This window comes from Nicotiana tomentosiformis, chromosome 2 (assembly GCF_000390325.3).
Source record: "Nicotiana tomentosiformis chromosome 2, ASM39032v3, whole genome shotgun sequence".
Taxonomy (NCBI): domain Eukaryota; kingdom Viridiplantae; phylum Streptophyta; class Magnoliopsida; order Solanales; family Solanaceae; genus Nicotiana; species Nicotiana tomentosiformis.
This window is the reverse complement of record NC_090813.1, coordinates 190,311,116-190,328,219: the sequence shown is the minus strand read 5'-3', so window position 1 is coordinate 190,328,219 and position 17,104 is coordinate 190,311,116. Positions and strand designations below refer to the sequence as shown.

The 17,104-nt window shown below is 33.7% G+C and overlaps 1 protein-coding gene across 16 annotated transcripts in view; it reads right to left on the bottom strand.

The window, feature by feature from the left end:
• Positions 1-17,104, bottom strand: part of LOC104107800 (putative late blight resistance protein homolog R1A-3) — a 172,873-nt gene that overhangs the window by 35,788 nt on the left and 119,981 nt on the right. For 6 of the 16 annotated variants that reach the window (XM_070196473.1, XM_070196470.1, XM_070196475.1 and 3 more), the window contains 6 exons: positions 13,893-13,993; positions 13,644-13,773; positions 8,115-8,333; positions 7,300-7,626; positions 2,998-6,498; positions 1,473-2,920 (listed from right to left, as the gene is read on the bottom strand). In XM_070196473.1, the coding sequence (XP_070052574.1) occupies positions 3,022-6,498; positions 7,300-7,626; positions 8,115-8,333; positions 13,644-13,703 (4,083 nt within the window). In that variant the 5' untranslated portion in view covers positions 13,704-13,773; positions 13,893-13,993 and the 3' untranslated portion in view covers positions 1,473-2,920; positions 2,998-3,021. Of the gene's footprint in view, positions 1-1,472; positions 2,921-2,997; positions 6,499-7,299; positions 7,627-8,114; positions 8,334-8,736; positions 8,805-13,643; positions 13,796-13,892; positions 13,994-17,104 lie in introns of those variants that run through there. The other 10 variants (XM_070196479.1, XM_070196477.1, XR_011414464.1 and 7 more) reach the window with 10 other exon arrangements.

Sequence of the window (17,104 nt, the reverse complement as noted above, 5' to 3'; positions counted from 1 at the left end):
GTCTTGGCAACCCTAATCCGAAAAGTGACCAAGTGTTCCTCCCTTTTCTAAAAAATCGTGTTAGCTAGCACCAAGCCAAAAACTTTAGCAAAATCCAACAACGAAGTACCTCCCTCGTTCCTAACCCCGAAACCGAACCACCATGCACCTCGTCATAACCCCTAGCCGTCTCCCCAACATGACCATTAAAGTCACCCCTATGAAAATCTTCTCGGACTGCGGGATACCACGCAGAACCTCGTCCAAATCCTCCCAGAAGCGCCTTTTAACCTCCTCGTTCAGTTAAAAGTGAACCCATTAACCACTAGCTAAATAATCAACAGCCTATCATTCACCCTCCTGACAGATTGATAACAACGTAACAATATTGACACCAACTGACAAAAATCTCTGACCCCATTCCAGGAAAAAAAATTATAGAAAGTGACAAACTAAAAAAGCAAATAGTCAAAGTAACTAACAAACTAAGATAACAACGTAGCATTGACACCAACTGGCAAAAATCTCTTACAAAATCAAAATGCAAAATTCCAAATGACATTTTCAACAGTTGATGATACTATGCATGTATTTTCCTTTGGTTCATCTTCGTGATTGCTTAGCCATTCCAGAGGGCAAAAAGTCCAGCCTGACTTTAGAAATTAAAGCAGAAACTGCGATTAATTAAAATTATAATTGACCTGTGTATTATATTGGTGATAGTGCAAGCGAAATTTAAACTAATAGTTAAAAAATTAGTCCAATAGAGAAAAATATCAAATCAAAGTTTAATATTATAAGTAGTTTAATGAATTTGAATTATTGAAACCTGTAAATGTTGAATAGCAATAGAGTGGTGTTTAACATCTTGTGATGTCCGAAGATGGATATTTAAAGGGTAGCTCGGTCCACAAAACATCCCGCATTCTGTGACTACGTGCTCCAGAACCAATTTTCTTTACTCCAGAACCAATCCTCCACTACGTGCTCTCTGGTTGTGAAAGTCTCCGTAAATTGAGGATCAGAGACTGCCCCTTTGGAGACAATGCATCTCAAGTGCATTTCATCATGTCCTTGCAACATGGAATTCCATTTCTTGAACTTTTAGCATCTGCTATTTGTTGGCTCTTGTCAAGACAGCATTCTGATGTTTTACTATTGTTTGCTTTCTATTGATAAAATTGCTCCGAAATTACAAAGTTATCGCAATGAGGAATTCATCACATTACATTAGTTTCAGTCTCCATTTGTAATTCTGTGATCTCCGGAATCAGATTTCTCACACATCCTTTATATCGGGCTTGAAACTTGTTGCGATATTTATAGTTCATCTTCCCACACATCTTTAAGATAACATGGATAAATAATCATGATTCGATTTCTTCAACGATATTTGTTGGACTGTCCATTCTATAGTAGGTAAAAATTATGTCACTTATAGCAACAAGTATGCTGGCAGAAAGCAGTACTATGAATCTCTAAGAGAATAGTAATAATGGAAAAGCATTATTAGTCTGCCTCTTTTATTTATTATCGTTGGATTGTATTCACAACTTATCATCATTGCTCTCGCCTACAATGAATAAATGGCATTGAAGGATGCATACCATTTGCAGCATACGTGGATGCTTCGATCGACTGCATTTCTTTAGGATATGATCTTTATCTGGACTTGAGGAGTAACATATGATATGCAAACAATTCAAGCCATGCCAAATAAGAAATGTAGAGCTAGCGGAGCAAGAGTAGCAGCTAAGTTATCTAAAAATGTAGAGCTAGCTGCAACAGAAACTACAGCTGCACTTGTTGCAAATTCATCCACCTGTACTTCTTTTTCTTTTCATCCCATCCATGTGCATCAACTTGTTGCTTAACACTGGCAGCCACCGCGGTAGGTACAAAGGCTGGAGAATTTGAATTTTCTTCATTACAGCTGAAATTGCACCACCATCTACCCTTTCTTCTCTGTTATGTTAGAGTGAATTTATCGTCTGTATAAGTATTCAACATCAAGACTCCAACATGATTAGTCCATATTATGATAGCATTTCTCGGAACACTAAGTGTATATATGCATCAAGAGATAGGCTTCCGCTGCTTTGTACATTCCCACAACTTTGTACGTCTTCCTTGAACTTGAAATCACCCTCCATGTAGTATGCGCTTATCACCTTAGAGATGGAACCACCATCCGTTTACTGCTCAACCTTCATTGAGCTTGAAAATAACATTTCTCAGAACGCTAAGGAGATAGGCTTCCACATTCCCAAGACTAACCTTTAGGAAAGTTGATATTCTTGATGCTACCAGCACCTCCATTACCCTCGACAAATTCAATACTTTTTAAGATTTTTGAAGGAGAAGCGTGCTCATCGGTGAAGGAGGTGATAGCCATGGATCAGTCTGCAGAAGGTATTGAAAGCACAATTTATCAGTGAAGGAGGTGATAGCTTAGTGGCTCTTGCACATCTGGATCAATTTTTTCATCTTCCCCCTTATATTATCCCAACTACCAGTAGCTGTAATACTCAATTTAAACTTCTTTTTCATAGTGGAATTCTTGCTTGAGTGCAATACTGCATCTTTCCCACTCACATTAGGATTAGTACATTTTTCTTGCACCAATTTGTCTGAAGCTTGCGATGGGATATCCTGCATTGATGTATAAATAGGCACAAGAGGATTTTTAAAAACACTTACTGTTATCACATGAGGCCAAATGTTGTACAGCAGCACCTACTGAAACATCTTGATCAAAGATACAGAGTCTCAACTCCATGAAGAAAAAAGTGGGGAAATTAGACAAAAGTCCTATAGTAATAATTGATATCAATACATTATACAAAGTATAAGAAAAGGAGGGAAATAGCAGGGAGAATGCAATAGATGTCTGAGGATTCATCTTTAGCCTCTAAAGCTGGATGTATTCCTTACATGCTCTCTGCAAAGAAAATTATACTGATCAATGTCCGCCACGTAAAATGAAATAAAGGAGGTAATAAATTCATCTATACTCACATATTTTTCCCAAGGTAAGAGTATTCAAGACTCATTCCGAACAAGGACCTGAATCCTGTCTTCTCCCATCATATCTTCAACATATTGCTTAATTTCCCAAGCGGAATCTTCAAGTTGAGGGCACGTCCATAGTTCGATACTTTTTAATGAACCAATATCCCCAAAACTAGGCGGAATCTCCTCAATATTAGGACATTCCAACAGTTGTAATTTCTCAAGCGCAGGAAAGGATTCCTCTCTAACCTCCCACTTAGCAAGAGTCACTCGCTGCAATGTCAAACATTTGAGTTTTTGGAAGGTGTCTTCCTCCCCCATGTTCCATTCTCTCCCCTCGATGATTGCGGCTACAAGGTACAGCTCTTCAAGCTCGGGCAGTCTTGCTATTGTTGATAGTGAATCAGATGTCAGAGGAAACTCAAGAAAACTCAATAGTTTCAAACTAGAAGGGAAGTGAAAATCCCACAGCCGACTTGTCGATACAGAGAGCGCAATATCATTTGTATTTGAACTTTCAAACTTTACTTTGAGGAATTCCAGTTCCTTAAGGAAGTCCAATTTCGGGAACCAATATAGCTCTGTTGAACAATCCCATGATTCCTTGAGATTAAATTTAAGCCGTTGAAGATTGGGAAACCTTTTGAAACCATCCTCTGTGTCTTTCGAATAGGAAAGCTTGAGTCCCGCTAATATTCTCAAGTTCTCTAACTTTGAGTTGTCTGCTACCAGTATTGGTTCATCTGTATCCAAATTAAATAAACACTCATCTATGACCAGCACTCGCAATTTTACAAGATTCCAAATTGTCGGCACTAGTACCAAGGGCGGTCCGTCGTTTTTCACCAGCAGAGTTTCCAGATTCCAGAGGTTTGAAAAAGACAAAGGCAGAGATTTAACTTCTGTACAAATGTCTAAGTACCTCAAATGAACCAATGTGCATATTTCATTGAGCAAAGAATCTTTCACCTTGATAAAAGAGCCATACAATTCCAACACTCTAAGAAGCCTCAAGTGTCTTAGGTGACATATATCATAAAGACGATTGTCCAGCTTGTGTCCAGTTATCTTCAAAGAATATAGGTGTTTACCAGAATGCCTTTTCTTTTTTGAATCGAATAGGAAAAAATTGATATGCCCAAAGTGCCCCTTATCATAATAAATGGTCATCTGAGGTGGCATCAAATCTGAAGAAAAAGATGATGGAGCACTTGAACGTATCCAGCCAAACAACTTTTCCTCTCTTGCTTTTATCAAACAAAAGGCATGCACAAGATCATGAATTTGACAAGTCCAGTATTTACCTATCTCATTGAAAGAAATTACCAAGCTACTAGAAATTAAAATATCCAGATAAACCTCAACCATTTCTTCCACACTGTTCATCTCTGTCTGTTCCACAAATCCTTCGGCACACCATAATCTTCTCAAAGCTTCAAATAAAATTGCTTTGTCCTTCGGATAACTTGCAAGGTATAGGAAGCACGGCTTTAGGGGATCTGGTAAATGGTCATAACTTAATGCTATAACCTTCATCACGTCCACTTCATTCTGGAAAATGAAGGAATGCAAATTATTTTGAACTTCAAGCCAAACAGTCTTTTTCTTTTCCTTCCCAACAATGACTCCGGCGATCAGATTAACCACCAAGGGAAGCCCTTTACAATTTTGGACTATTATTTTACCAACATCCAATAGTTCATCAGGGAAACTTTCTTTTCCAAAGACCCGTTTCTGTAATAACTCCAAACTTTCTTCTGGTTTTAGCAATCGAAGGTCAAGAGGATCACTGTGGCATTGTGCGTGCAAAGCCACTTTCTTATCTCGAGTTGTCAAAATAATTCGACTTCCTTTCTCAACTTCAGGAAAAGGTCTTGTCAACTCATCCCATGTTGTGTTATCCCACAAGTCATCTAAGACAATAAGGTACCTCTTCCCAAATAGTTGTTTCCGTAACTCATCAGCAACATCAATATTTTTACCGAATTTCGAAGCTGAGCTAGTAACTTGATTAAAAATGTTCTCCAACAACTTCTTCTCGTCATATTTTTGATCGACTGCACACCATGCACGGATGTCAAAATGACTAGAAACTGACTTATCACTATACACTTTGTATGCCAAAGTAGTTTTACCTGATCCCGGCATACCAGTGATCGAAATAACATCTAGCATTTTTGGTCCACTGGTGAGATTCCTAATTATCCAATTTGTCTCCTCTTTAAAACCTACGGTTATTTGCTCCGCTGATGATGACTTGCTTTCAACTGGTTTGGGGGGAGACTTCACAACAATGAGGCTCCTGTTCTTCGGAATCTTCTCAAGTAAATTGGAGACTTCTTCTTTGATAAGATTGATCTTTTCTATGGCAAAGGGAAGTAAGAAAATAAGATGTAAGAGACCATTATCTCGTACAATAATTGAATCAATGACATCTTTTGCCTCATATGCCAAATCTAAAACACGTGCCCAGAGATCTTTATACAATTCTTGTTTAACATGCACAAAGATAGATCTTATGAATTCTAGATCTTCTTTCACCAGTCCAATTTCATTCTTTATCAAAGCAACTGAATAAGCATTGGAATTGAGCAAATCATTTAAGTGTCTAAGTAGAAGATGCATGAAGAGTGATCCATCACTCATGGGGAAGCATAGTTGAGACAAGTCTGGGGCTTTTAAGTAAACATGTTTGAGATCTCCTTTCAGGAGTTCAATATTTTCCATCAAGTCCAAAGTCGCATGGTTTATTCTATTAGTACTCTCTTCATTTCTTGAATTTACTTCTAAGTCGCGAACAAGAGTTGATACCTCCCTGATAAGTTCTCCAACATGTGCCAAGAGATCAAACAATTTGTCATGATGAATAAACTCCTTGGGCATATCAGTAAGAACTATTAATAGGAACTCTATCATGACATGAATATTTCGAGCCCCTGAAGTGCTAGCGGTACTAACATTTACCATGTGGTCTTGTAAATGAATCAGATATCCTCCAAGAATGTATGGAGAGGTTTCCAATAGCAGCTTAATACAACGTCCAACTTCTGTTGACGTTGAAGCTTTTATATTTTTAAAACATATGTGCATAACCTCCAAATGAGTTGGAATAATCTCCAAGAATAGATGTGCTAGCTTTAAGAGGCGAGAGTGTCCACCAATTTGATTATGCCATAGGAAGAGTCCTACTCTCTCAACCATTAGTTGAAACTGAGGTAAGACATATTCAACAATCTCATGCCCAACGCAACCATTCACTATCAACTCATGGAAATCTCTTATGTTGCCACATACATTCTTAAGAATCTCATATTCGGTCATGAATGGAGAAAGTTGTTCCGCACGATACTTGGAAAGATGATGGAGATTCAGGAGGAGGAAGTCCAGCTCAAATATCAGCTTTTCAGTTAGATCCACATCAACAGTTTTTTGATTTTCTTCAGTCTTTAAGCTCTCTATGAAATCCAGAACATTGAGAGTGTCCTTGCGAAGAGTAGAAACCGACACCTGCCAAAAGATCAAACGTTATATCAATTTCTCACAAAGAAAGACAGTTAATTCTCTATATATTATGTTCTTAGAGTTTGAGCAACTGGTCATGTATCCAAAATAAGCATGTCAAGAAAATGGTTTACTATGCATATGTTCAACTGTATTAAAAGAATATGTTCAGTTGGTGTTCCCCCCACCCCACCCCACCCCACCCACCCTCAATTTACTACATTGTGCACTAAAAAAGGGGGTGGACAATTTAGTGAAGATTTTTTCTAACCATTCCGAAGAAGAGATGAATAGAGGTAAATGTCAAACATATAAACACATCTCTTGAATATCATAACTAAACATGATTGATAAGCTTTATAATGTTTAGATGTTTTTTTCTTTATTCTTACAACAAGAAGTTTATAATTCTATCAATAAGTTCCTATTCTTTGTTATAAAATAGTGAATGCACATGTCTCTGGTAGCAAAAACTTGTTCATACTCGGTATTTATACCAAATCATACTAACTTATAATGGTCGAGCGATTTAATAACGAAAGAATATATATTAAGTGAAAGAACTTTATGTGCACACACATGGCATGCATATGTTGGTTTAGTGTATAAAGTCACAATTAATCGGAAAGAAATAAAATAAAACAAACGAGAAATAAAATTTATCCGATTCATGCTATTAAGATAAAAAGTAGTATAGACGTCATGGATTTCAATTTCTTCAACCATAGGTTCATTTGCCTCAATATTTTTAGCTTCAGGTTCATTTGCTGAAGTATGAAGTGAAGAAACAGAAGTAGAGGTGATTACGAGAAGGTGAGAATAATCACAACATACGTCACGGATTTCAATGTCTTCAACCATAGGTTCCTTTGCTGAAGTGGGAGGAGCAAGTTTCTGCAAATAAACACCAATAGCATCAAGGTACAACCCAGAACGCCCGTGAAATCCCACAATAGCTACACCTTCTTTCATCACAAGTGAAAATGGGGTTCCGCTAGCCTCACACCCAAATGGTCCATAATTCTTTGCATTAGTTATAAAACAAAGAGATTTTATAACCGAATGGCCGTAAAAACATCCAAATGTCCCCTTGATACCTGTTAAATATTCCAATGGAGTTGCCTCAATAACAACCTGAGATTGTTGCAAATTACATATCGGTTAAATAAGTAGCAGAGTCGGGAATTTTGAAAAGAATTCAGAAAGTGCAAGAATGTCATATTAGGATTCAAAATCTCTGACCTAAAGCAAATTTGGACACTTAGTTGAATCCTCCCCATGCAAAGGAAGCAGCAAACTTAAATATAAAGCAACGGGTTCATTCATATCTTTGACTTGAAAGATACTTATATAACTATAAATTTTACACTGTGTGTACTAAAATTGCAAAAGGTTGCTACACTAACATATTAAGTTGACCTACAACGTGATTTTTCATATCAATAGTCTGATAAGGTAACTTGAAAGTTGTAAGATAAACGAATAACCTGCTATAACTGGTTTAATTATCTTAATAATTATTTTTTTTACATAATTTAAGCTCATTGCAATGATATGACGCAAAATAAACTCGTGACAATTATGAGAAATAAATATGTTGACCACAATATTTTTGGACTTACCTTGTCTCTTCGACCTCCATCCCCACCAAACTTTGGTGAGTCGATGGTAGTACCTTGTTCAGTAATGCTTTTGAACATGATGGAGTCTATAACATCTCCGTGAGCAATCAATATGTCTTTAATAGGACTTTTCAGCATGTAATTCCATTCTGATCCACCGGTGCCTCCCCATGGCGCCAACAATATTGAGTCCGCTTGATCGTAACTCACTTGATTTCCCTTCACATACATAACAAATCAATGACTCCATTATATGCAGTGAAAAAAAAATAGAATGAATATAGATACAGTTATGTAATAGAAGAGAAGGCAAGGTACCACTGCTGGCGATTTGTTTTGATTTTTTTTCCCAATCCCTTTCTCTTAATATTTGTTATGATCATTCTATTTAAAGTTATTCATTCGATATAGGGAATATGCATAAGTACCCCCTGACCTATAGTCGGATTTCCAACTACACACTTTATCTTTACGGGGTCCTATTACCCCCTGAACTATTTTGAAATAGAATTATTTGCACCCTAAAGGCATATGTGGCAGAGCATGTGTATTTCACTCTCCCTGAGAATCTTTTTTCTAACTCAGCAGCACATATATACTCAGATCGTTCACCATCACTCACCTTTTAATTTTGATTACGCCGCCCACAACCACCATCCAAAACCCTCAACCACAATAGCCATTAAAGACCTTAAGCCAAGCATAACAGCAAAAAAGAAAAATGAAGTCACTGATTGAAGACATTAGGGTGAATCCTTGTTGTTCAGCTTAGTTAGGTGACAGAAATCAAATAGAGAAAAGAGAAGGGAAAAAAGAACAAAAATGAGGAAGAGAATAAGAAATAAATAAAAAATTTAATGAAATGCCACGTGTCAAGCGAGTGTGGTTCACCGCCTAACAAAAATCTGTTTGTGGTATTTTAAGGGTGAATTTGTTCTACTTCAAAATAGTTCAGGTGGATAATAGGACCCCCACAAAGATAAAGTGTGTAGTTGGAAATCCGACAATAGGTCGGGGGTACTTATGCATTTCCCCTTCTATATAAGGTGTTAGAAGAGTAATATAAGTCATTAATTTTTTTTTCAATCCCTTTCTCTTAATATTTCATACGATCATTCTATTTAAAGTTATTCATTCTATAAAAGGTGTTAGAAGAGTAACATAAGTCATTAGTTTTAAGAAAGGGATATGTGCTTGTGTGTAAGTATGACGTGAAGTAAAGGAAGTAGAGGTGATTAAGCAAAGAAGGAAATAATCACTTAAACCTAGTATTTGATCACATCGTGTCTCTCTGTTTTCATCTTTATATTTCTTTGTTGCCCACTGAATACTAAGATTCAAAGGTGGCATAACCTCAAAAACTAACATATTGAAACTAAAATGAAAGATCATAAAGAATCATTGACACATGGGCATCTAATCATATGAGAGTTTGTTAAAATTATTGAATAATGTGCGAAAAATATATAGATGTCCTGTTGCTTCGCCTGATGGAAGCAATGTTGTAGCCACCAACGAGGGTTCAACAAAACTTGTAGGAAATTTGGTTTTGAAAAATATTCTTTGTGTTCGGCTTAACATGCAATTGATATCTATGTCGCGATTGATGGATCACTCAGATTGTTTTCCTATGCATTAAACTTTTATGTGTTATACAGTACATCACCTCAAGGATGTTGACTGGAGTGTGTGAACGAAGAGATGGACTCTAATGTTTTTAGAACAAGTCGAGGGTGTGTGCGTTGAAGATAGGTGGTGTTGACTTGTTGAATCTTTGGTACAAGCATTTGGGACATCCTTCTCTACAAGTGACCTAATCAATTTTTGTTGTAGTTTTTTTTTTAAAAATTGTCGTTTTGTATAAGAGTTGTGATGTGTGTCATCGGACAAAACAAAAGAGAGAAAAATTTTCTTTGAGTAATTTTAGAGTTTCTAGCATGTTGAACTAATTTATTGTAATTTATAGGGGACATTATCGAATGACTTTGTCTTGTGGTGCATCGTATTTTTTTATTATTGAAGATAATTATTCGCGTGTTGTGTAGATTTTTTTATTGATTGATAGAAGTAGCCAAACTGTGAAGAAATTTTTTTCTATGATAGAGAGACAATTCAATAAGCGTAGAATGAAAACATCATCACATATTGAATGTAGCACGGGCATTGCATTTTCAAGGTAATTTACCTATAGAGTTTTGGGGGGAATGTATTTGGCGGCATGCCATTTGATTAATCGACCTCCGTCCTTAACTTTGGATGGAAAAACCCCTTATAAGCTTTTATATGGTCGAGTGCCTATGTATGGGCATCTTCAAGTATTTGGATACGTGTGTTTATGCACATAATTTAGGGAGGAAGAGTGACAACTTTTCGAGTAGAAGTCGTAGATGTATTTTTTTCATATTTGTTAGGAGTAGGATTTACTATTTGTATATATATTCTTGTTACTCAATAGATGAAGGCAAGGCTTTTCTCTTCCTTTTTGACCGAAACTCGGTCCATATTTTGGCAACAACCATTAAATATATCTTGTATGTCGGTTGTATAAACGACATACAATCTATACAACTAACATAATTTTATACAAGTTGTATATATGTTGTATGTATATATAGTTTTTTACCGCATTATGTACAACAAAAGGTTATATTCAAATTGTATATAATTGTAGCTTTTGACTGAAATTACTGTTGAGAGTCCCATTATGATAAATTCAAAGGCTTCATCTATCGACAATTCATAAAATTACTTATATTAGGGAGAAAATTAAAAAATCGATTTATGAGCGAGTGAGAGAAAAAACACTTTGGTTTTCTTCTAGCAGAAACATATTTGTAACTTTTAACAGATACTACTATTAAGGGTTGTGTCTAGGAGTGGCAAATGGGCGGGGCGGGGCGGATATGGTTCGGGTCAAAAACGGGTAATGAAAAGCGGATAAATTATCCGACCCGAACCATATTTAATATGGATAAAAAACGGGTTAACCGGCGTATAATATGGGTAACTATATTATCCATGACTTCTTGCATATGATCACTTTTGGGAGAATTCTTAGTCTCCCTAACTTGAGAAACCCCCAATTTGAGGCTTTACAAATGTAAAAGTTAGACCCATTGGTTATCCATTTTCTAAATGGATAATATGGTTCTTATTCATATATGACCCGTTTTTAAAAAGTTCATTATCCAACCTATTTTTTAGTGGATAATATGGGTGGTTAACTATTTCCTTTTAACCATTTTGCCACCCCTAGTTGTGTCCCTTCCCTTATATATATATATATATATATATATTAAAATAATACATACATATATATTGTATTTTGATAATTGGATAATCCTCCAAGTTAATATCTCTATATCATGTTGTTAAGCCAAGTGGCAAGCTAAAAAGAATCTACTTGACAATTTTAAGACAACATTAATAATTTGAATTAAATGGAAACATAATTAATGGAAGTAGTTGAATGAATCTTATACATAATCTAAATAGATCTTAGACAAATCTAATATATATATCTATATTTATATTTATATGTATATCTGTATCTATATATATATTTATATCTATATATTGATACACTCATAGATTTTCTTCTATATTAGCTAGAAATATGGAGGTAGTAAATTAATTAAAAAAACTATAACAGAAAAAAATAAAAAATATAGAAAGATGTAAATTTAGATAACCTATGACTATTTATACTTTGGAGTAAGTTAAAATATAAAATAAAACTAAAATTTACTTATATTAAAGATTTATTGACTTTAAAAAATAAAAAAATAAATAAGATCTTGAATAAAATATTCAAATTATTTATAATGTAAGAAAAAAAGTTAAATAACCAGTAAAAAATATTTTAATTACAAAAGTAATAAAGTCATATTATTATTGATAAATCGGGCAAATGAATATTTTATACGTAAATATTACTACAATATTTAGATATAATGTGTTCAAACAATTAAGAAATATTTTTTTATGATTAATATTTGAATTGAGTGCGATTAGCTTAAGCTTGAAGGCATAACATATTTTTTTGAAAATGCGGTCCAATTTAGAAAATAGAATGATAAGAATATTTTGAATTTGAGATGAGAGTGTTTTTGAAATATGATAAAAAAATTCATATTTTGGATTATGAACAATAAAGTCAAAGTTACTATTGAAACACTTTTTAATTTTTATCTATATTATATTAGAATGAGTATGGTAGAAATAAATATTAAATTCAAACAAGCTAATGAAAATCCAGTAATATTAGGTATTGAATAATATAATAGCAAAACTACAGAATAAATAGAGAAAACAATAATAGTTCAGATTTTTTATCATAGAAAAAAGGGTAAAACTCATATTTTGGAATATGAACAATAAAGTCAAAGTTACTACTAAAACACTTTTTAATTTTTATTTATATTGTATTAGAATGAGTATGGCAGAAATAAATATTAAATTCAAACAACCTAATGAAAAGTCACATGACAATGTAATAATATTAGGTATTGAATAATATAATAGCAAAACTAAAGAATAAATAGAGGAAAAAAATAAAAGTTCAGATTTTTTATCATAGAAAAAAGGGTAAAACTTATTTAAATTTGGGATGAGAAAGTTTTTTTATATTATGATAAGAAAGGTTATAATATGGATAAGTCCACGTAGCTTAAGTCTAATAGATAAAATCAAAAACTAAAGATATTGAATAATAAAAATAAATTAGAGATAATGACATTTGTAAATCATAAGTTTAGAAAATAAAGTAAAATACTATTTAAATATTTTTAACAAATTTAAATAATTTAAAGTTTCGAGCAATATTTTCAAAACAAAATAATATTTAATTTATTATTAAAAATTATATATTTATCTATATAATATTAAAGAATAATAGTTGATAATAATATTAAATAAAGTTACAAGTTAATGAGCCACATAAAACGTAATAAGACTATATATCAAATAAAAAATAGCACAATTAAAGAAAATTATTAAAAACTTACAATTAGAAATGAAAGGGAAAGGCTATTTGAATTTGAGATTGGAAAGTTCTTAAAATTATGATAAGAATGCTCAAACTATATAATATAGATATAATTTAACTTATTATGTAGTAATCTTAATTAAAAGAAATTACAATTTTATATTAGATACTAAGGGGAAGAAGAATTCGATTTACTTTATTTTTGAAAATAATATAAAAATAATTATTATTACAATTATTAGTAGATTTACGACAGATAATAGATATAATGTGACGCTTTAAATTTATTTGATAAAATTAAGTAAATAAATAATATTCAAAAATATTATCGATAAATTTATTTGATTACTATATGATGTGTATCATTTGATTTTGTATAGAATTGTTATAATTTTGTACACTACAATAAATAATAAAATAACAACTATTATTTCTTTAAATAATATGATATATTAGATCACAATATTATAAGATTAATATTGTGTCAAGTTAGATGCGTGGGTTCTAACACTAGTTAGTCTTAATAATTAAATATGACATACCGATAATTTGATTGCTTTCCCTTTCTCTGTTTCTCCTTCAATTTCTTTTCCTCTTTCCATTATTGTAACTTTTCTTTCCCTTCTTTCAAGTTGTCAAGATCTGATGTATAAAATATACATAAAACCTAATCTGGAGAAAGAAAACAATGAAACTGAAGAAAAGAAGCATAAAAAAGCCATAGCAGATATAAAAATTCAGTAAAATAAACTTTGTTTAGCTAATCGAGGCTAAGATCATGGTTGGCTTACCTTTTTAATTGGTTAGCCAATCGAGGCTAAGATGAAAAATCTGAGATATGGAATAGTTTCTCCTCTCTGTTTTTGTGTATGTATAATGTATGAATTCTCCCCTTTCCAACAAACCAACTACTTCTACTTGAGATAAGAAGATGAAAATTCGGGTGAGTCAAGGGGACAAAGGACCCAGATCATTGATGTTAGGTAGAAAAATGACAAAATATGGTTGGGCATTAAATTTGAAATAGCCTTAGTTTCTTTAAGTTTATTAAATACTGTGTTGTTTGACTTGTCACTAAGTTCAAAAAAAAAAAAAAGGTAAGGCTTTGATATCTGCGGTCTAAAATAAATCATAAATATTTGTGTAGCCGTAAATTAATTCATTAAAGATAACGTAGAAATATTAAAGATAGATTGATTCTAAATATGAAAAGATGACATTCATTTTGGAACTGATTAAAAAAGAAAGAGTGTCACATAAAACGTCACAAAGACAATAATAAACTCTGGTTATAAAATTTAGCGGAACTATTCATAGTTAGAAGTGCAAATTTTAGAGTTTCTGCTATTTTGGTCTTTTCTTGTGACTAGTGTTGTATTTTGGGGTGTGATTTCTACTATTTTGTCCTATTTTTTTTATGTGTGGTGCAGTCTTCGGTGGCTCCAATTTTTGGAATTTGACAGGACTTTCGTAGTGTTTCTACTTAATTCTTCTCTAATCAAAGTTTCCGTTAAATCTAACAAATAGAGTTATTTTAGATATTTTGACGGTGACCAAACATGCTCAATTTTGGAAAACCTAAAGCAACAAAACAACAAGAATATAAGCATATAACTAGATTCACACCTCATTAGCTTTTTTAATCAAAGTCAGACGAGTTTGTGATCAAATGTATCAGAACTAGTCTCACATCACCTCAGTGCGACAATTGAGTTGGACGCAGGGGCGGATCCACCCTTTACAATGAGGTGGCATGGCACCCGCTAAGATAATAAAACTTTTATATATCTATGTTGAAATTTTCTTAAATTAGGTTAGATATCTGATCCTACCACCCGCAGCCGTAAATTAGATAAATGTGTCATGGCTGGTAGATCTTTTTGAAAGCTTTTCTCGTGTGTAAAATTCAAGTTGGAAATTATCTTGAAGCTTGTCTGACTTTTCCTTTTCGTATGCTTTTTATTTCTTTTTGTCCCAATCATTTTCCTTTTCGGCTACCTCCCAATTTTCAATTTATCGTTTCATTATTTTTTGTATTTTTCTTTTCTTTGTTCTATTATTTATATGTGGTCTCTAACAAGAACACTAAAAAAAAAGACTCCTGAAATTATAAAATTATATACAATAAACATTCCTCTTAATCTCAAATTTATGAGTTTTCTTCTTTCATATCCGAAAAATATTAGTCTTAATGGGAATTTCAATTGAGATCAAATTTTTTTCTATCTTTTTTTTATTATATCATAAAAATTTGTGTTATTCTATGGTTATTAAATATAATTTAAATCACTTAAAAATTTCGTAAATTTAGCTTAAAAAATATGAGATTTATGATTTTGATTTTTGAGAACTTGTAGTTCATTTAATTCTATACTTGTGGGGTATAATTTATCTATTGAAGATATTTTTAAAAACTTTCTTATTCTGATTGATGATTCCCTTATTGAAGACGTTATCTTACTTGTGTAAATTTATTTTAATATACCAAAAAGATGTAATTTCCTAGTGAAAATATTGATTTTACTTGTGTTGCAATAATAAAGGTTTGTGTTTACCCGAAAAATGGATAGAGTTGAATTTATACGTAGTTCCAAGGATATGCGGCGCAACTTAATACAAATTGTAAGGATAAATAGGAATATAAATATGGATTGCAAAGAATGCGAAATAGATAAGGTTGTAAAGAAAATGAATCTTAGGACTCAACAAGTAGAATCAATTTAAGAAGCCTGAAAGAACGATTCTTTACTATGGGAGAATATAGTGTTTTTATTACAATGTAAGCTTGAAAATACTTGCCTTTACAGAAATGATAACCATGCCCTTTATAGTAGAAGCACTTTGATCTAAGCATAATAAAAAAAATACTCAGTGGGAGACCCATGATAAATCAGCTTTTCCACAATTTCTGCCAAGATTCTCTCTAGTGGGATTGCAACGGCTTTTGTCTGCGAGCTCGATCTTGCCTAGAGCCCTCGATTTTGGTTTGAGCTCGATTCTGACTCGAGCTCTCGATCTTGGCTCAAGATCGATTCTGACTCGAGCTCTCGAATTGATTCGAGGTCAATGTTGGTTGGTCTCTGGATCATAAGCATGATAGATTTACTCTGCATCATAGTTCGATTTGGATTCGAGCTCGATAACAATGTCGAACTCGACATGGATCGGCCCCTCGGGTTCGAGGCTTGTTTATTCCATCTTCGGAATCTCACTTCGATCGATCATCGTTCGAATTTGATCGGACGTGCGAAGGCCAAAATCTATTTCGACCGTATACAGATAGTCCCCTCATTTTTCAGCAAGAATGTGGTGAGAAACGATATGATTTTTTAACGGCTCGATAGAATTACAACCTGACGTCCCCATTGGGCTCGATCATGACGCATGTGCTAGCTGTCCCGTCGATTTAGTCTTTCAAGGCATTTAATGTATGTCAGACGATGGTCGGCCACCGCTGATACTGAACCGCCATCGCTTAAGCCTATAAATAACAATTCCTCTTACCTTTTACCACTTTTACATTTTCAATCTTCCAATATTTCCCAAGTCCCGTTACATATTTTCTGATTTACCCGCAAGTCTGTGATTTTTCAAAGCCCATCTTCAATTCTACCAAATCTTTGTCACTTTCTTCTATTCCTCACCTTTGCATTCAAAAATGGCGAAAACATCACAAATCATTCCTCAGAAAGAGAAGGCTGCATCTTCACAGTGTGCCGCCGATGAGACACTGGCAGAACCACGACCTGAGGAGTGCGTTCCCGGGGCGTGTGTTCTTACCTCTAATTTTAAGGTCGATAAAGGCTCATCGGTCCCTAGCCGGTGCGAGCCAGTATCGAGGTACATGTGTTCGATAACCGAAAAGCACCTCAAACAGCTAAAGAAGAATTGCAATTGGGGTGAAAAAGAAATAATAATTCCTACTCCTGACGAAGATATCACTTCTTACGTGAAAGGGTTTTTGAATGTGAATACTTACCCTTTCATGTTAGGTCTCCTCGAT